The sequence below is a fragment of the Amblyraja radiata genome, assembly GCF_010909765.2.
Source record: "Amblyraja radiata isolate CabotCenter1 chromosome 42 unlocalized genomic scaffold, sAmbRad1.1.pri SUPER_42_unloc_2, whole genome shotgun sequence".
Lineage (NCBI taxonomy): Eukaryota > Metazoa > Chordata > Chondrichthyes > Rajiformes > Rajidae > Amblyraja > Amblyraja radiata.
This window is the reverse complement of record NW_022630088.1, coordinates 1,609,622-1,631,285: the sequence shown is the minus strand read 5'-3', so window position 1 is coordinate 1,631,285 and position 21,664 is coordinate 1,609,622. Positions and strand designations below refer to the sequence as shown.

Here is a 21,664-nt window from a genome sequence, read left to right as displayed (position 1 = left end):
CACCTTTGCATTTTCACTTGGGTACAGTATGAATGAGAAGATGCTGGTACTGTTGATTGACTACTCCTCGACAGGACCAAGGAGGGCTTATATTAGGAACACTTCTCCATCCATTTCCCACCATGGATGGCTGACCTGCTGAGTTTTCCAATGAGAGTAGGGAAGATTCAAACAAGAGGACATGACTTGAGAATTAAGGGACAGAAGTTTAGGGGTAACATTAGGGGGAAGTTCTTTACTCAGAGAGTGGTAGCTGTGTGGAATGAGCTTCCAGTGGAAGTGGTGGAGGCAGGTTCGATTTTATCATTTAAAAATAAATTGGATAGGTATATGGATGGGAAAGGAATGGAGGGTTGTGGTCTGAGTGCAGGTAGATGGGACTATGGGGGACAGAAAGTGTTCGGCATGGACTTGAAGGGTCGAGATGGCCTGTTTCCGTGCTGTAATTGTTATATGGTGATATGGTTTTACCGGCACTTTGGAGGGGAATGGGCAGGTGACGTGTCAGGTCTGGACCCTTCTTTGGACTGATGGAGCAGGGGGAGAATGCTGATAAAACGAGAAAGGGTCGGGACAGACTCCATTACTTGATTAGGAAGGGCCAGTCTCGTTGGAGAATTTGGAGAATTTGGAGAATTCAATGTTCATGTCATTGGGCTGTAAGCTATTAGGTGCTGTTCTTCCAGTCTGCGTGTCACCTCACTCCGGCTATGTAGGAGGCCCAGGACAGAAAGGCCAGTGTGGTAATGGGAAGGGGAGTTAAAAGCTGGAAAAGAGAGATGGGGCTGGACAAAGCCTGGCAAGTGGTAGGTGGATACAAAATGCTGGAGTAACTCAGCGGGACAGGCAGCACCTCCAGAGAGAAGGAATGTGTGATGTTTCAGCTTGAGACCTTTCTTCAGAAGTGATACCTGGATATAGGTGAGGAAGACACGAGAAACTGTAGATGCTGGAATCTTGCAAAGTTAGATGCACAGAATCTCTTGCCCAAAGTGAGGGAATCGAGGATCAGAGGACATGAGTTCAAGGTGAAGGGGAAAAGATTTAATAAGAATCTCAGGGGTAACTTCTCCACACAGAGGGTGTGGGTGTTTGGAACAAGCTGCCAGAGGATGTAGTTGTGGCCGGGCCTATCCCAACGTTTAAGAAACAGTTATAGACAGGTACATAGAATCGGCAAATTTGTGTTGTAGGCTCCAGGGTACACAAAAAAGCTGGAGTAAATCAGCGGGAAAAAGGAGGAGGAGGAGCCCTAGGGCTGAGGGAGAGATAGGCAGGGGAGGGGACAGCAAGGGCTAACAAAATTGGGAGAATTCAATGTTCATGCCCCCAGGATGCAGACTCCCCAAGCGGAATATGTGCTGTTCCTCCAATTTCCGGTGTTGCTCACTCTGACCATGGAGGAGACCCAGGACAGAGAAATGGGAGGGGGAGTTGAAGTGCTGAAACACCGGGACGTCAGGTTGGTTAATGTGGACTGTGCTCCAGGGTTGTGTCATAGACTCCAAACCTGTGTTATAGGCTCCAGGCCTTTGTTATAGCCTTCAGGCCTGTGTTATAGGCTCTGGGCCGGTGTTGTAGGTTCTGGGCTAGTGTTCTAGGCTCCAGGCCTGTGTTTTGGTCTACAGGCCTGCGTTGTACGCTCCAGGCCTGTGTTATTGTCTCCGGGCCTGTGTTATTTGCTCCGGGCCTGTGTTATAGGCTCCGGGCCTGTGTTATAGGCTCCCGGCAAGTTGTGTAGGCTCCAGGCATGTGCTATAGTCTCTGGGCCTGTGTTGTAGGCTCTGGGCCGAAATTCTGGGCTTTGGCCTAAATTCTGGGCCACAGGACGGTATTATAGGCTCTGAGGGCTGTCAGATCACCTCTTCCATCAGGTTATCAGCAGAGAGCAGAGGCCACCCCGACTGAAGTCCCGTCACCCCTTTGCTCCACATGGAAAACAACTCCTCACATCCATCCAGCCAACTGAGCCAAAAGCACACTGGATAGCCACCAAGTGAGTCACAGGAGTGGAAGGCAACCTCGTCTCCATTACACAGCTACATCTCTTCACCAGATAAAAGCTGTCCAGGGTCTGAGCTCCCCAGAGGAGCACGGGTGAAACTCAACAGACTTGCAACTGGAGTTGGGGGTTTCATAGAAACATAGAAACATAGAAAATAGTTGCAGGAGGAGGCCATTCGGCCTTTCGAGCCAGCACCGCCATTCATTGTGATCAAGTTCAAGTTCAAGCTCAAATTAGTTTATTGTCATGCGTCCCTGTATAGGACAATGAAATTCTTGCTTTGCTTCAGCACACAGGACATAGCAGGCATTTACTACAAAACAGAGCAATGTGTCCATATACCACGATATAAATATATACACACATGAATAAATCTGCTCGGTGTGCGGGCTGAGCTTCGAAGGGCTGAGCTTCGGTGGATGACCACATGTCGGGGCACAACAAGGAGAAGCATTATGTGTGCGACGTGTGTGGCAAGGCCTGCTGGAGCCCGAGCAAGCTGGAGACCCACCGGTGGGTTCACACGGGCGAGAAGCCCTTTGCCTGCTCCACCTGTGGCAAAAGATGTACCCGGTTTGCCTGCTCCGACTGCGGCAAAGGCTTCAAGTTCAAGTTCAAGTGAGTTTATTGTCATGTGTCCCTGATAGGACAATGAAATTCTTGCTTTGCTTCAGCACACAGAACATAGTAGGCATTTACTACAAACAGATAAGTGTGGCCATATACCATAATATAAATATATACACACATGAATAAATAAACTAATAAAGTGCAACTAACAGAAAATGGGTTATTAATAATCAGAGTTTTGTCTGAGCCAGGTTTAATAGCCTGATGGCTGTGGCGAAGTAGCTATTCCTGAACCTGGTTGTTGCAGTCTTCAGGCTCATGTATCTTCTACCTGAATGTAGCAGGGAGATGAGTGTGTGGCCAGGATGGTGTGGGTCTTTGATGATACTGCCAGCCTTTTTGAGGCAGCGACTGCGATAAACCCCCTCGATGGAAGGAAGGTCAGAGCCGATGATGGACCGGGCAGTGTTTACTACATTTTGAAGTCTTTTCCTCTCCAGGGCGCTCAAATTGCCGAACCAAGCCACGATGCAACCGGTCAGCATGCTCTCTACTGTGCACCTGTAGAAGTTAGAGAGAGTCTTCCTTGACAAACCGACTCTCCGTAATCTTCTCAGGAAGTAGAGGCGCTGATGAGCTTTCTTGATAATTGCATTAGTGTTCTCGGACCAGGAAAGATCTTCAGAGATGTGCACGCCCAGGAATTTGAAGCGCTTGACCCTTTCAACGGTTGAAAGGGATCATGGCTGATCATCCCCTATCAATAACCCATGACTGCCTTCTCCCCATATCCCTTGACTCCACTAGCATCGAGAGCTCTATCTAACTCTCTCTTAAATCCATCCAGTGACTTGGCCTCCGTGGCCCTCTGTGGCAGGGAATTCCATAATTTCACAACTTTCTGGGTGAAAATGTTTTTGCTCACATCAGTCTTAAATGACCTCCCCTTTATTCTAAGACTGTGGCCCCTTGTTCTGGTCTCACCCTACATTGGGAACATTTTTCCTGCAGCTAGCTTGTCCAGTCCTTTTATAATTTTATATGTTTCTATAAGATACCCCCCTCATCCTTCTAAACTCCAGTGAATACAAGCCTGGTCTTTTCAATCTTTCCTCATATGACAGTCCCGCCATCCCATGGATCAATCTCGTCAACCTGCGCTGCACTGCTTCAATCACAAGGATGTCCTTCCTCAAATTATGAGACCAAAACTGTACACAATACTCCAGATGTGGTCTCACCAGAGCCCTATACAACTGCAAAAGAATCTCTTTACTCCTATACTGAAATCCTCTTGTTATGAAGGCCAAAATTCCATTAGATTTCTTCACTGCCTGCTGTACCTGCATGCCAACTTTTAGTGACTGGTGTACAAGGACACCCAGGTCTCGCTGTACCTCCCCCTTACCTAACCTAACCCCATTGAGATAATAATCTGCCCCCTTGTTTTTGCCGCCAAAGTGGATAACCTCACATTTATCTATATTATACTGCATCTGCCACGCATCTGCCCACTCACTCAACCTGTCCAGGTCATAGAGACATAGAAACATAGAAAATAGGTGCAGGAGTAGGCCATATGGCCCTTCGAGCCTGCACCGCCATTCAATATGATCATGGCTGATCATCCAACTCAGTATCCTGTAGCTGTATTCTCTCCATACCCCCGGATCCCTTTAGCCACAAGGGCCACATATAACTCCCTCTGAAATATAGCCAATGAACTGTCCTCAACTACCTTCTGAGGCAGAGAGTTCCAGAGATTCACCACTCTCCGTGTGAAAAATGTTTCTCTCATCTCGAATTTCCCCTTTATACTTAAACTGTGATCTCTTGGCCTGGACTTCCCCAACATCGGGAACAATCTTCCTGCATCTAGCCTGTCCAACCCCTTAAGAATTTTGTAAGTTTCTATAAGATCCCCCCTCAACCTTCTAAATTCTAGCGAGTACAAGCCGAGTCTATCCAGCCTTTCTTCATATGAAAGTCCTGACATCCCAGGAATCAGTCTGGTCACCCTGCACTCTCCTAACATCCTCTTCACAGTTCACACTGCCACCCGGCTTTGTGTCATCCGCAAACTTGCTAGTGTTGCTCCTAATTCCCTCTTCCAAATCATTAATATATATGGTAAATAGTTGCGGCCCCAACACCGAGCCTTGCAGCACTCCACTCGCTACTGACTGCCATTCTGAAAAGGACCCGTTCACTTCTACCCTTTGCTTCCGGTCTGCCAACCAATTTTCTATCCATGTCAACACCCTACCCCCAATACCATGTGCTCTAATTTTAGTCACCAGTCTCCCGTGCAGGACCTTATCAAAGGCTTTCTGAAAGTCTAGATACACTACATCCACTGGCACCCCTTCATCCATTTTACTTGTCACATCCTCAAAAAATTCCAGAAGATTAGTCAAGCATGATTTCCCTTTCATAAATCCATGCTGACTTGGACTAATCATTTTACTGCTATCCAAATGCCCCATTATGACCTCTTTAATAATTGACTCCAGCATCTTTCCCACCACCGAAGTCAGGCTAACTGGTCTGTAATTCCCCGTTTTCTCTCTCGCTCCTTTCTTGAAAAGTGGGATAGCATTAGCTATCCTCCAATCCACAGGAACTGATCCTGAATCTATTGAGCATTGGAATATGATCACCAATGTGACCACTATTTATAGAGCCACCTCCCTGAGGACCCTGGGATGCAGACCGTCAGGTCCAGGAGATTTATCATCCTTCAGTCCCATTAGCCTACCCAATACTATTTCTCGCCTAATGAAATGTTCTTTTAGTTCCTCTACCCCCTTAGATCCTCTGACCTCCAGTACATCTGGGAGATTGTTTGTGTCTTCCTCAGTGAAGACAGATCCGAAGTACCTATTCAACTCTTCTGCCATTTCCTTGGTGCCCATTATAATTTCACCCGTGTCTGCCTTCAAGGGACCCACATTTGACTTTGCTACTCTTTTTCCCTTAACATATCTAAAGAAGCTTTTACTGTCCTTCTTTATATTCCTGGCCAGCTTCCCTTCGTACTTCATATATTCAGCCCGTATTGCCCGTTTTGTTTACTTCTGTTGTCCTATGAAAGTTATCAAACCTCTGGCTTCGGCTACTCTTTGCTGTGTTATACATCTTTTCTTTTAGTTTTATTCTATCCCTAACATTATCTTGTCAGCCACGGTTGCCTCTTACTCCCCTTAGAATTCTTCTTCCTTTTTGGAATGAAATGATCCTGCGTCTTCCGGATTATTCCCAGAAATTCCTGCCATTGCTGTTCCACCGTCATTCCTGCTAAGATCCCTTTCCAGTCTACCTTGGCCAGCTCCCCTCTCATGCCTTCATAGTCCCTTTTGTTCAACTGCATCACTGACCCTTACGATTTAACGTTCTCCTTCTCAAATTACAGATTAAAACTAATCATGTTATGATCACTACCTCCGAGCGGTACCTTTACCTCGAGTTATCTTATCATATCTGGTTCATTGGACAACACTAAATCCAGAATTGCCTTTTCTCTGGTCGGCTCCATGCCAGCATGTGGAGATGGGGGCTCCGCCAGAGCCCAGCCTGTGAATGCGGATCAGAACAACAGACAGCCAATCATGTCATCTATGGGTGCCCGCTCTACCACCCATCAAATGGAGCTCAGGGCTTGGCAGACATTGATGCAGAGACAACAACCTAACTGCTCAACACCCGGCTTGTGATCTAACTATTCCTTTGGTTTATTTATGTTTCATTCACAAGAAGGGCTTTATTATAGGCTCTGGGCCTATGCTATAGTTATAGTATCCGGGTCTAAGTTCTGGGCTTTGGCCTAAGTTCTGGTGCACGAGACTTTGTTTTGTAGGGCACAGGGCTGTATTATAGGCTCCAGGCCTGTGGTTTATGCTTTTGAACCACCAGGGGCGCCGGTGAGATGTCCAGCCCTGCCGGCAATCTGTTATTTTATTAACGTGTCTGCTTGTTTTTATGTACTTCGGTTTGTTTTATGTGGGGTGGGGGGGGGGGGGGGGGGGGGGGTTGTGGGGTAGGATTCATTTCGGATCATTAAATTCTGAAAAAAGGCTCCCACACCAACAATAAAAATGTGGATTTCAAATATGTCTGAAATATTACACCTGGAAGACATGAGATTCCTCCTAGCAGGCAAAGCAGACCATTTACAAAATATTTGGTCTCCATTTATCGACTTATTACAAGTATAGGGTGCAACATAAATAAATGGTTTCAGGACCTGGTGAGGGGTGGGTAAAGATACAACGTAGGTTTATCCCTTTTATCTTATTTTACTTTCTTATATCTTCTGTTCTCTATTTTTCTTTTTTTTCTTTCCTTGGTTTTCTTTTTATCACTTTTTCATGTTTTACATTTCTACGGGTCTCTCTTGATCACTCTTTCACGCACTTACTATTCTATCTAACTATTTCTACTTTCCTTCTTTTTAAAGTTTAAAACAAGAAGTGGTACAGGAAATGTATTATGTTATTTTTGGCTTATATCATTGTAATGTACATTACTTCTAATAAATAAAATATGAAAAAAAAATAAAAATTCGGATCACATTCTCCGGGCTCTGCGGCCTACCATCGCTGGAGCTGGAGGCCTCCTCAGACTGTCGTGAGTCCCACTGCGGGGCGCGGACATAACATTGGAGCGGATCCCTTGCCTGGGACCGCTCCCACCGCGTCCTGCGGACTTACCATCAAAGGCTCGCAGTCTCGGGAGAGGCTGAGTCGGGAGCTCCAATGCCGTAGAAGGTTCGGCTAGCCCCAACACGAGGTTCGATCGCCCGGCGCGGGGAGCTGACATTCCCCCGAAGCAGGAGCTGAACACCTCGATATGGAGGGCCCGAACGCCGCCGGCTACGGGAGTCAAGACCGTCTCGTCAATGGAGGCTCGAGGCCCCAGACCGAGGAAGAACCAAAGGAAGGACATGAACATTATTTCAACTTCTATAAGATCCCCCCTCAACCTTCTAAATTCTAGCGAGTACAAGCCGAGTCTATCCAGCCTTTCTTCATATGAAAGTCCTGACATCCCAGGAATCAGTCTGGTCACCCTGCAATCTCCTAACATCCTCTTCACAGTTCACACTGCCACCCGGCTTTGTGTCATCCGCAAACTTGCTAGTGTTGCTCCTAATTCCCTCTTCCAAATCATTAATATATATGGTAAATAGTTGCGGCCCAAACACCGAGCCTTGCAGCACTCCACTCGCTACTGACTGCCATTCTGAAAAGGACCCGTTCACTTCTACCCTTTGCTTCAGGTCTGCCAACCAATTTTCTATCCATGTCAACACCCTACCCCCAATACCATGTGCTCTAATTTTAGTCACCAGTCTCCCGTGCAGGACCTTATCAAAGGCTTTCTGAAAGTCTAGTTACACTACATCCACTGGCACCCCTTCATCCATTTTACTTGTCACATCCTCAAAAAATTCCAGAAGATTAGTCAAGCATGATTTCCCTTTCATAAATCCATGCTGACTTGGACTAATCATTTTACTGCTATCCAAATGCCCCATTATGACCTCTTTAATAATTGACTCCAGCATCTTTCCCACCACCAAAGTCAGGCTAACTGGTCTGTAATTCCCCGTTTTCTCTCTCGCTCCTTTCTTGAAAAGTGGGATAGCATTAGCTATCCTCCAATCCACAGGAACTGATCCTGAATCTATTGAGCATTGGAATATGATCACCAATGTGACCACTATTTATAGAGCCACCTCCCTGAGGACCCTGGGATGCAGACCGTCAGGTCCAGGAGATTTATCATCCTTCAGTCCCATTAGCCTACCCAATACTATTTCTCGCCTAATGAAATCTTCTTTTAGTTCCTCTACCCCCTTAGATCCTCTGACCTCCAGTACATCTGGGAGATTGTTTGTGTCTTCCTCAGTGAAGACAGATCCGAAGTACCTATTCAACTCTTCTGCCATTTCCTTGGTGCCCATTATAATTTCACCCGTGTCTGCCTTCAAGGGACCCACATTTGACTTTGCTACTCTTTTTCCCTTAACATATCTAAAGAAGCTTTTACTGTCCTACTTTATATTCCTGGCCAGCTTCCCTTCGTACTTCATATATTCAGCCCGTATTGCCCGTTTTGTTTACTTCTGTTGTCCTATGAAAGTTATCAAACCTCTGGCTTCGGCTACTCTTTGCTGTGTTATACATCTTTTCTTTTAGTTTTATTCTATCCCTAACGTTATCTTGTCAGCCACGGTTGCCTCCTACTCCCCTTAGAATTCTTCTTCCTTTTTGGAATGAAATGATCCTGCGTCTTCCGGATTATTCCCAGAAATTCCTGCCATTGCTGTTCCACCGTCATTCCTGCTAAGATCCCTTTCCAGTCTACCTTGGCCAGCTCCCCTCTCATGCCTTCATAGTCCCTTTTGTTCAACTGCATCACTGACCCTTACGATTTAACGTTCTCCTTCTCAAATTGCAGATTAAAACTAATCATGTTATGATCACTACCTCCGAGCGGTACCTTTACCTCGAGTTATCTTATCATATCTGGTTCATTGGACAACACTAAATCCAGAATTGCCTTTTCTCTGGTCGGCTCCATGCCAGCATGTGGAGATGGGGGCTCCGCCAGAGCCCAGCCTGTGAATGCGGAGCAGAACAACAGACAGCCAACCATGTCATCTATGGGTGCCCGCTCTACCACCCATCAAATGGAGCTCAGGGCTTGGCACACATTGATGCAGAGACAACAACCTAACTGCTCAACACCCGGCTTGTGATCTAACTATTCCTTTGGTTTATTTATGTTTCATTCACAAGAAGGGCTTTATTATAGGCTCTGGGCCTATGCTATAGTTATAGTATCCGGGTCTAAGTTCTGGGCTTTGGCCTAAGTTCTGGTGCACGAGACTTTGTTTTGTAGGGCACAGGGCTGTATTATAGGCTCCAGGCCTGTGGTTTATGCTTTTGAACCACCAGGGGCGCCGGTGAGATGTCCAGCCCTGCCGGCAATCTGTTATTTTATTAACGTGTCTGCTTGTTTTTATGTACTTCGGTTTGTTTTATGTGGGGTGGGGGGGGGTGGGGGGGGGGGGGGGGGGGGGGGGTGGGGGGGGGGGGGGGATTCATTTCGGATCATTAAATTCTGAAAAAAAGGCTCCCACACCAACAATAAAAATGTGGATTTCAAATATGTCTGAAATATTACACCTGGAAGACATGAGATTCCTCCAAGCAGGCAAAGCAGACCATTTACAAAATATTTGGTCTCCATTTATCGACTTATTACAAGTATAGGGTGCAACATAAATAAATGGTTTCAGGACCTGGTGAGGGGTGGGTAAAGATACAACGTAGGTTTATCCCTTTTATCTTATTTTACTTTCTTATATCTTCTGTTTTCTATTTTTCTTTTTTTTCTTTCTTTGGTTTTCTTTTTATCACTTCTTCATGTTTTACATTTCTACGGGTCTCTCTTGATCACTCTTTCACGCACTTACTATTCTATCTAACTATTTCTACTTTCCTTCTTTTTAAAGTTTAAAACAAGAAGTGGTACAGGAAATGTATTATGTTATTTTTGGCTTATATCATTGTAATGTACATTACTTCTAATAAATAAAATATGAAAAAAAAAAAAAAATTCGGATCACATTCTCCGGGCTCTGCGGCCTACCATCGCTGGAGCTGGAGGCCTCCTCAGACTGTCGTGAGTCCCACTGCGGGGCGTGGACATAACATTGGAGCGGATCCCTTGCCTGGGACCGCTCCCACCGCGGCCTGCGGACTTACCATCAAAGGCTCGCAGTCTCGGGAGAGGCTGAGTCGGGAGCTCCAATGCCGTAGAAGGTTCGGCTAGCCCCAACACGAGGTTCGACCGCCCAGCGCGGGGGAGCTGACATTCCCCCGAAGCAGGAGCTGAACACCTCGATATGGAGGGCCCGAACGCCGCCGGCTACGGGAGTCAAGACCGTCTCGTCAATGGAGGCTCGAGGCCCCAGACCGAGGAAGAACCAAAGAAAGGACATGAACATTATTTCACCTTCCATCACAGTGAAGAATGTGTAGGAGTCACTGTGGTGGATGTTCATGTTAAAATGTGTTTTTGCGTCTTGCTTTTAATTGTATGACTGACCTGGCCAATGAAATTTCTCGTATGTTGCAAAACATACTTGGCGAATAAAATCTGATTCTGATTTGGCCCAAGTTCTGGGCCTCAGAGCCTGTGTTGTAGGCCTCGGGGCTGTGTTGTAGGCTCGAGGACTGGTTGTGGGCTTTGGCCTCCACTTTTGTTTTCAAGGGACTGTACATTAGCCAGTAGGATGGTAGGGAGAGGGTGTCGAAATCCCCTGCGCTTCAGTCTGACCTGAAGTCCAGCCATGTTTCCGGACACAATGGAGGCCTCTCCGATGTTTCCAGGTATTGTGTTTACTGCACCAGCTGTTTCTGCAAAACTGCGCTGGAACGGGGATTCCCTTGCAGACGGCAGCTCCAGCTCCGTTGCTCCTGGAAGATCCTGCCCATTGGCTCCGGAGATCTTCCCGGTGTTTCTTGGTACAGTACCTGTGATCCTCAGTCGGATTGGGGGGGTCCAGCAATCTAGGGGTCGTTTACAGGCGGGGGCTCCTGTAGCTGCGGGAGATCGCGATATCGCTAGTGCATTCAAGTGAGAGAGAGGGGGAGAATGGGGGGGGGGGAGGAGGAGGGGAAGTAGGGGAGAAGGAGGGGAGGGGGTGAGGGGGAGAGGAGGAGGGGAAGGGGAGGGGGGAGCGCACGGTTGAAGATGAGAGTTTTAGTAACAAACTAGACCAAGTGGGACCCGTTGGGCCCCGTCCCCCAACACGGGGGGTGGAGGGTGGAGCCCGCGGTTTCACACAGGAGGGCTGGTCCCAGAACACAATATTCCAACACACACCCAATAACCCCCAAATGCGCGGGCGCGGCTGAATGGTTCCTGTTGTGACATAACCCCCCACACACACACACTAACGGCCCTACACACACACTACCCGCCCCACGACAGACACAACACTAACCCCCCCGCCCCCACACCACAAACCCCCCCCCAACACACTAACCCTCCAACCACCCAACCACACAACACCCCACACCACACACACACCCCCCCCCCACACACACACACACTAACCCCACACACACACACTAACCCCCCCCCCCACACACACACACAACCCCCCCCCCACACCCCCCACACCACCACCCCCCACACACACACCCCACCCCCCCACACACACACACACCCCCCACCCCACACACCCACACTAACCCCACCCCCCCCCACACACTAACCACCCCACACCCAAAACCCACCCCCCCACACACACCAACCCCCCCCCCCACACACTAACCCCCCACACACACACACTAACCCCCCCCCCACTACCCTCCCACACCACACTACCCCCCCCCACACTAACCCCCCCCCCACACCACACCTACCCCCCCCCACACACACGAACCCCCCACACACACACTAACACCCCCCACACACACAGTAACCCCCCACACACTAACCCCCCCCACACACACTACCCCCCCACACACACTAACCCCCCCCCCACACCCTAACAACCCCCACAACACCCCCCCCACCACACACCCCCCACACCTAACCCCCCCCCCCCACACACACCCTCCACCCCCCACCCACCCCCTCCCCCCCCACACCAACCCCCCCTCCCACACACACACTACCCCCCCCCCCCACACACTAACCCCCCACCCACACACTACCCCCCCCCACACACACTAACGCCCCCCACACATACACTTACTAATTCCCAACACACACACACATTCACTACCCCCCCACACACAAACTAACCCCCCCACACACACACTAAACCCCCACCCCACACAAACCCACTGACCCTCTCCCACACACACACTAACCCCCCCGCACAAACACACTGACCCCAACCACACACACACTAACCCCCCCACACACACACATTAACCCCCCACCCACACACACTAACCCCCCCACACATTAAACCCCCGCCACACACATACACTACCCCCCACACACACTAACCCCCCACACGCACTCACTAATTCTCAACACACACACTCACTAACCCCCCCACACACACACTAAACCCCCCCACCCCCCAACATACCTTTAAAACATGCTTGAAATACGGGAAGCGGTGACTACGGATTAATCCTGACGCCTTTCACCAGCGAGAAGAAGACAGACATTGGGTTCTAAGCTATGAGCTGCTGTCCCTCCAGTTTGTGTGTCACCTCCCTCTGGCAATGGAGGAGGCACAGGACAGAAAGACCAGTGTGCGAGTGGGAAGGGGAGTTAAAACAGTTGGCGACCGGAAGATCCAGCAGGCCTTGGTGGACCGAGCGCAAGTGCACGGTGAAATGCACGCCTAGCCTAGATACAAGGTACTGCAGATGCTGGTTTACAAAAACAGACACGATCTCCTGGAGTAACTTGCACCTGTGGAGAGCATGGACAGGCAACATTCTAGGTCAGGACCCTTCTTCAGATTGCTTAGAGTGGTCGCCTTAGATTCCCTTCCCTCTACAGACCCACTGAGTTCCTCCACTGCTTTAGAGGGAATGGAAAGACCACATTTTGAGTCAGGACCCTTCTTCAGACTGATTGGAGAGGGTGGGAGGAGGACGCTGGAAAAGGGAGATGGAGGGTGGACAAAGCCTTGCAAGTGATAGGTGGCTACAAAATGCTGGAGTAACTCAGCAGGATAGGCAGCATCTCTGGAGAGAAGGAATGGGTGATGTTTCAGGTTGAGACCCTTCTGTAGAAGTGATAGGTTGACATAGGTGAGGGAGACACATGAAATTGCAGATGCTGGAATCTTGCATAGAACACAATTTAGTTAAATGCACAGAATCGCTTGCCCAGCGTGAGGGAATCGAGGACCAGAGGACATCAGTTCAAGGTGAAGGGGAAAAGATTTAACAGAAATCTGAGGGGTAACTTTTCAACAGAGGGTGGTGGGTGTATGGAACAAGCTGCCGGTGGAGGTAGTCGAGGCTGGGACTATCCCATCGTTTAAGAAACAGTTATAGACAGGTACATAGTTAGGCCAAGTTTGGAACGATATAGACCAAATGCTGGCAGGTGGGACTAGTGTAGCCGGGACATGTTGGTTGGTGTGGGCATGTTGGGCCGAAGGTCCTGTTTCCACACTGTATCACTCTATGACTCTAATACAAAGTGCAGCCGTAACTCAGCAGGTCAGGCAGCATCTCTGGAGAACATGGATAGGTGACATTTCACACAGTGCTAGAGTAACTCAGCAGGTCAGGCAGCATCTGTGGAGAACATGGATAGGTGACGTTTCACAGAGTGCTGCAGTAACTCGGCAGGTCAGGCAGCATCTGTGGGGAACATGGATAGGTGACATTTCACACAGTGCTAGAGTAACTCGGCGGGTCAGGCAGCATCTGTGGAGAACATGGATATGTGACCTTTCGGGTCAGGACCCTTCTTCAGACTGACTCTATGTTAACAGATGAGGGGGTGATCGGCAGATGAGTGAAGTAAGTGCAGAGGCGAGGAGAAATATGAGGATAAAAAGATGTGAGATAAGGAGAGAGGAATGTATATGTGCAGCTTTAAGGGACATTGGTCAGGTAGCATTTGGAGTATTGCATACAATTCTGGTCACTCCATTACAGGACTGATGTGGAGGCTTTGGGGAAGGTGCAGAGATGGTTAACCAGATTGGTTTAAAAACAAGGAACTGCAGATGCTGGTTTACAAAAAAAGGTCACAAAATGCTGGAGTAAATCAGCAGGACAGTCAGCATCTGTGGAGAGAAGGACTGGGTGACATTTCGGGTCGAGACTGAAGAGGGCCTAGACCAGAAACATTACCCATTCCTTCCAGCATTTTGTGTCGACCTAAACAGAGCCTATCCACGTGGCGGTGTGCCAGCAGGCTGGAGGAGCGAACAAAGGCCTTGTCACAGAGTGGGCAGAGTGAAAGGACCCTGGCCAGTGTGGACTCGCCGGTGCTCCAGCAGGTGGTCAAGGCGGGTGAAGCCCTTACAACAGGATGGGCAGGGGGAGGGATGCTCACCGTTGTGGGTACGCCGGTGCTGCCACAGGCTTGACATGCGGGTGAAGCCCTTGCCACACTCAGCGCACACAAAGGGTCTCTCTCTGGTGTGTATCCGCTGGTGCTCCCGCACCCCCCATGCTCTCTTGTCACAGTGGGAGCAGCTGCTCGCCGGCGTGGGTCCGCCGGTGCTGCCGCAACCCCCGCGAGCTGTCAAACGACTCACCACAGTACGTGCATTCGTAGGGCTGGCCACTGGTGTGCACGTGCTGGTGAGACAGGGCTGGCGAGACCATGGCAAAGCGCTCTCCACACACCGGGCTGGGGATGGGACGGACCCCGGCGTGCACCCGCTGGTGGGACAGCAGCTGGCTGGAGCAGGTGAAGCCCTTGCCGCACCGGGCACAGGTGTGGGGACGCTCGCCAGTGTGGGTGCGCTGGTGCACCAGCAGGTGGCTGGATTGGGTGAAGCCCTTGCCACACGGGGTGCAGGTGTAGGGGCGGTCGCCGGTGTGGGTGCGCTGGTGCTTCAGCAGGTTGCTGGACTGGGTGAAGCCCTTGTCGCATTGGGCACAGGTGTAGGGGCGTTCGCCGGTGTGGGTGCGCTGTTACTTCAGCGGGCTGCATGATTGGGTGAAGCCCTTGCCGCACCGGGCACAGGTGTAAGGGCGCTCGCCAGTGTGGGTGCGCTGGTGCTTCAGCAGGTTGCTGGACTGGGTGAAGCCCTTGTCGCATTGGGCACAGGTGTAGGGGCGTTCGCCGGTGTGGGTGCGCTGGTGCTTCAGCAGGCTGCTGGAGCGGGTGAAGCCTATGCCGCAGTCGCTGCAGGTGACGGGACGCTCCCCGGTATGCAGCCGCCTGTGCACCTTCAGGTCCTTGGACAACTTGAAGCCTTTGCCGCAGTCGGAGCAGTTGAAGGGCCGCTCACTGCTGTGCACCGGCTGGTGCTCCCGCAGCCCCGACAACTGGGGAAAACTCTTTCCGCATGTGGAGCAGCCATAGGGTTTCTCGCCCGTGTGAACCCGCCGGTGGGCCTCTAGGACATTCGCCGTCTTGAAACTCTTGTCGCACTCTGAGCAGTTGAAGGGACGTTCTCCCATGTGCACCCGCCGGTGGCTCTGCAGCTGGCTCGGGCACTGCCAGGCCTTGCCACACACGTCGCACTCAATACGCTTCTCCTTGTTGCGCCCCGCCATGTAGTCCTCCATCGAAGCTCAGCCCCTCGAAGCTCAGCCCGCACACCGAGTGCCATGTCCTTGTTCCCCATGATCAATTCACCTGTTACTGACTGCAAGGGGCCTACATTTGTATGAACTAATTTTTTCTCTTCACATATCTATAAAAACGTTTGTAGTCAGTTTTTTAATGTTCCCTACCAGTTTTCTTTCATAATCTATTTCCCCTTTCCTAATTAAACCCTTTGTCCTCCTCTGCTGGACTGAATTTCTCCCAGTTCTTTGGTAGGCTGGTTCTTTTCTGGTTAATTTGTATGCTTCATCTTTTGTTTTGTTACTATTCCTGATTTCCCTTGTTATCCACGGTGCACTACCTTCCCTGATTTATTCTTTCGCCAAACTGGGATGAACAATTGTTGTAGTTCATCCATGCAGCCTTTAAATGCCTTCCATTGCATATCCACTGTCAACCCTTTAAGAATCAATTGCCAGTCTATCTTGGCCAATTCACGTCTCATACATTCAGTTACCTTTCTTTAATTTCAGAACCTTGTTTCTGAATTAATTATGTTACTCTCCATCCTAATGAAGAACTCAACCATATTATGGTCACTCTTGCCCAAGGGGCCACGCAGAACAAGACTGCTAACTAACCCTTCCTCATTACTCAATACCCAGTCTAGAATAGCCTGCTCTCTCGTTGGTTCCTCTACATGTTGGTTTAGAAAACTATCCCGCATACATTCCAAGAAATCCTCTTCCTCAGCACCCCTGCCAATTTGATTCACCCAATCTATATGTAGATTGAAGTCACCCTTTATAACTGCTTTACCTTTGTTGCACGCATTTCTAATTTCCTGTTAGATGCCATCCCCAACTCCACTACTACTGTTAGGTGGCCTGTACACAACTCCCACTAGCATTTTCTGCCCCTTAGTGTTTCGCAGCTCTACCCATATCGATTCCACATCCTCCAAGCTAATGCCCTTCCTTTCTATTGCGTTAATCTCCTCTCTAACCAGCAACGCTACCCCACCTACTTTTCTATTCTGCCTATCCCTCCAGAATATTGAATATCTCTGGATGTTCAGCTTCCAGCCTTGGTCACCCTGGAGCCATGTCTCCGTGATCCCAACTATATCATAGTCATTAATAGCTATCTATACATTCAACACATCCACCTTATTACGAATGCTCCTTGCATTGAGACACAAAGCCTTCAGGCTTGTTTTTACAACACTCTTACCCCTTATACAATTATGTTGAAGTGTGGCACTTTTTGATTTTTTGCCCTGCTTTTGTCTGCCTGCCAATTTTACTTTTCACCTTGCTACCTATTGCTTCTACCCTCATTTTACTCCCCTCTGTTTCTCTACTCCCTCATTTAAGAAACCCACCACCAAGAAACGTGACCGCCGAACCTCGCCGCCCCCCCCCGGGACCGCCTAACCTCATCGCCGCACCGGGCCCATCCGACATCGCCGTCCCACTGGGCCAGCCGCACATCACAGCCACACCCGGCCCACCTAACATCGCCGTCGCACTGGGCCCATCCAGCATCGTCGTCGCACCCGGCCCATCTAACATCGCCGTCACACCGGGCCCATTGAACATCGCCGTCGCACTGGGCCCGCCTAATATCGCCATCGCACCCGGCCCATCTAACAACAGCGCCGGTCCGGACCTACTCAACTTTGCCGCCAGACCGGGGATCCCCGAACATGGCCGCTGCACCGCACCCTACTCATCTCGTTGTCTTACCGGGCTGACACTCACTAACTCCCCCCCACACACACACACACACACACACTAACCCTCCCCGCCACACAAACACACTGACCCTCCGCCACACACACTAGCCCCCCCCACACAAACCCTCCCACACACACTAACTCCCCCCCAAACACACTAACCCTCCCACACACACACTAACCCCCCCACACACACACTAACCCCCCCCACACAAACACACTAACCCCCCCACACACTAACACCCCCCCACGCACACTGACCCCGCACACACACACTAACCCCCCCACACACACACACTAACCCCCCCCACACACACACTAACCCCCCCACACACACACTAACCCCCCCCCCCACACACACTAACCCCCCCCCCACACACTAACCCCCCCCACACACTAACCCCCCCAACACACACACTAACCCCCCCCACACACACACTAACCCCCCACACACTAACTCCCCACACAAACCCCCCACACACTAACCCCCCCACACACTACCCCCCCACACACACTAACCTCCCCCCCACACACATACTACCTCCCCCCCACACATAAACACTAAGCCCCCCACACCAACACACTTACCCCCCACACACTAACCCACCCCCCCACACACACACTAGACCCACACACACTAACCCCCCACACACTAACCCCTCCACACGCACACTAACCCACCCACACACGCACTACCCCCCCCACACACACACTAACCCCCCCCCACACATACTGACGCCCCCACACACATACATAGTAACCCCCCCCCACACACATACACACACTAACCCCCCACACACACACATTGACCCCCCCCACACACACTAACCCCCCCACACACATACATACTCACTAACCCACCCCCACGCACACACACATACTAAACGCCCTCACACACACACACTAAACCCCCCCCCCTTGATATTATATTAATATTATTTATTAGCTCCTATTGCCCCATCCCCGTCCTATCATGCATACACCCAACTCGCAGGCGCGTCTAGAGAGGGAGAGGTGGGGGTGGGGGGGGGGGGTAGAGAGAGAAGGCAGAGACAGAGACAGAGAGAGTGGCCAAGAGAGAGAGGGGCGGAGAGAGAGGGAGGAGTGGAGCGAGGGGGGGCGGGGGGAGAGGGAGGGGTGGATTGAGGGGGGATGAAGAGAGAGCCCAAGTGAGAGGCAGGGGGGAGAGAGAGGAGGGTGGGGGAGGGGTTTTAGGCTGGGGGGGGAGGAAGAGAGCCCCCCCCCCAACTCGCAGGCGCGTCTAGACAGGGAGAGGGAGGAGGTCGGAGGGCAGAGAGAGAGAAGGGGCAGACACAGAGAGAGGGGAGGAAGAGAGGGGGGTGGGTGGAAGAGAGGGGGGGGGAGAGGTGGTCATTAGCATGTGGTTTTTTTCGAGTAATGTGACAACACACAAACAAATAAATAAACACACACACACACATCCAAGATCAGAGTTTTATAATTATGGTGATAGATACAGATATAGAGGAAAGCTTATCGTTCAAATTTATTGTCACATGCACCAATTAAGGAACAGTTATATTTGAGCTACCATACAGCCATACTAAGTAAAAAGCAACAAGACACACAGCCACATAAAATACAATTTAACAGAAACATCCACCGCAGCGGAATCCACATTCCTCACTGTGATGGAAGGGAATAAAGTTCAATCATCTTCCTCGTTTGTTCACCCGTGGTCGGGGCTGTTGAACCCTCCGCAGTTGCCGCTGCCGACGGTCCGATGTCCGAAGCCCTTGCGTCGGGATGACGGAAACTCCGGCGTGGGAAGGATTGGAACACTTCGCAGCATGGAGCTCCCGAGTCGGCCTCTTCTTACCGGAGACCGCGGGCTTCACGTTGTTAAAGTCCACAGGCCCCGAGGTTGGAGCTCCTCACGGGGGAACCTCGGCAAAGGAGAAAAATCGCATCTCCGTCGAGTTAAGTGACTGAAAAAAAGTTCCCCCCAATTCCCACTCCCCCCCCCCCCCCCATGTAAAACAAACCCAGAAACACTAAAACATACTTTTAAAACATACTTGAAATACGGGAAGCGGTGACTACGGATTAATCCTGACGCCTTTCGCCAGCGAGAAGAAGACAAGACATTGGGTTCCAAGCTATGAGGTGCTGTCCCTCCAGTTTGCGTGTCACCTCCCTCTGGCAATGGAGGAGGGCCAGGATAGAAAGACCAGTGTGCGAGTGGGAAGGGGAGTTAAAATAGTTTGCAACCGGAAGATCCAGCAGGCCTTGGTGGACCGAGCGCAAGTGCACGGTGAAATGCACGCCTAGTCTAGATACAAGGAACTGCATATGCTGGTTTACAAAAACAGACACAATCTCCTGGAGTAATTTGCACCTCTGGAGAGCATGGACAGGCAACATTCTAGTTCAGGGCCCTTCTTCAGATTGCTTGGTGTGGTCGCCTTAGATTCCCTTCCCTCTACAGACCCACTGACTTCCTCCACTGCTTTAGAGGGAATGGACAGACCACATTTTGAGTCGGGACCATTCTTCAGACTGATTGGAGAAGGTGGGGGGAGGAAGCTGGAAAAGAGAGATGGGGGCTGGACAAAGCCTGGCAAGTGATAGGTGGATACAAAATGCTGGAGTAACTCAGCGGGACAGGCAGCATCTCTAGAGAGAAGGAATGGGTGATGTTTCAGGTTGAGACTCTTCTGTAGAAGTGATAGGTTAACATAGGTGAGGGAGACACAAGAAACCGCAGATGCTGGAATCTTGCATAGAACACAATTTAGTTCGATGCACAGAATCTCTTGCCCAGAGTGAGGGAATCGAGGACCAGAGGACATCAGTTCAAAGTGAAGGGGAAAAGATTTAACAGGAATCTGAGGGGTAACTTTACAACGGAGGGTGGTGGGTGTATGGAACAAGCTGCCGGTGGAGGTAGTCGAGGCTGGGACTATCCCATCGTTTAAGAAACAGTTATAGACAGGTACACAGTTAGGCCATGTTTGGTGGGATAGGGACCAAATGCTGGCGGATGGGACTAGTGTAGCCGGGACATGTTGGTTGGTGTGGGCATGTTGGGCCGAAGGTCCTGTTTCCACACTGTATCACTCTATGACTCTAACACAAAGTGCTGCAGTAACTCAGCAGGTCAGGCAGCATCTCTGGAGAACATGGATAGGTGACATTTCACACAGTGCTAGAGTAACTCAGCAGGTCAGGCAGCATCTCTGGAGAACATGGATAGGTGACATTTCACACAGTGCTAGAGTAACTCGGCGGGTCAGGCAGCATCTGTGGAGAACATGGATAGGTGACCTTTCGGGTCAGGACCCTTCTTCAGGCTGACTCTATGTTAACAGATGAGGGGGTGATCGGCAGATGAGTGAAGTAAGTGCAGAGGCGAGGAGGAATAAGAGGATAAAAGGATGTGAGATAAGGAGAGAGGAATGTATATGTGCAGCTTTAAGGGACATTGGTCAGGTAACATTTGGAGTATTGCATACAGTTCTGGTCACTCCATTACAGGACTGATGTGGAGGCTTTGGGGGAGGTGCAGAGATGGTTAACCAGAATGGTTTAAAAACTAGGAACTGCAGATGCTGGTTTACAAAAAAGTATACAAAATGCTGGAGTAAATCAGTGGGACAGTCAGCATCTGTGGAGAGAAGGACTGGGTGACATTTCGGGTCGAGACTGAAGAGGGTCTCGACCAGAAACATTACCCATTCCTTCCAGCATTTTGTGTCGACCTAAACAGCGCCTATCCTCGTGGCGGTGTGCCAGCAGGCTGGAGGAGCGGTCAAAGGCATTGTCACAGAGTGGGCAGAGTGAAAGGACTCTGGCCAGTGTGGACTCGCCGGTGCTCCAGCATGTGGTCAAGGCGGGTGAAGCCCTTACCACAGGACGGGCAGGGGATGGGACACTCACCGCTGTTTACGCCGATGCTGCCACAGGCTTGACATGCGGGTGAAACCCTTGACACACTCAGCGCACACAAAGGGTCTCTCTCTGGTATGTATCCGCTGGTGCTACCGCAGCCCCCATGCTCTCTCATCACAGTGGGAGCAGCTGCTCGCCGGCGTGGGCCCGCCAGTGCTGCCGCAAACCCCGCGAGCTGTCAAACGCCTCACCGCAGTACGGGCAGTCGT

At 50.4% G+C, this 21,664-nt stretch overlaps 2 protein-coding genes and 1 pseudogene across 2 annotated transcripts in view; all 3 read right to left on the bottom strand.

Annotated features, from left to right (window-relative positions):
* LOC116969026 overlaps positions 1–21,664 on the bottom strand; it is a 573,861-nt gene that overhangs the window by 456,522 nt on the left and 95,675 nt on the right. The window lies entirely within an intron of this gene.
* Positions 10,414–15,813, bottom strand: LOC116969021 (annotated as a pseudogene).
* LOC116969020 (zinc finger protein 84-like) overlaps positions 19,081–21,664 on the bottom strand; it is a 123,860-nt gene continuing 121,276 nt past the window's right edge. The window contains exon 4 of the mRNA XM_033015994.1: positions 19,081–19,107. Within this exon, the coding sequence (XP_032871885.1) occupies positions 19,081–19,107 (27 nt within the window). The remainder of the gene's footprint in view (positions 19,108–21,664) is intronic.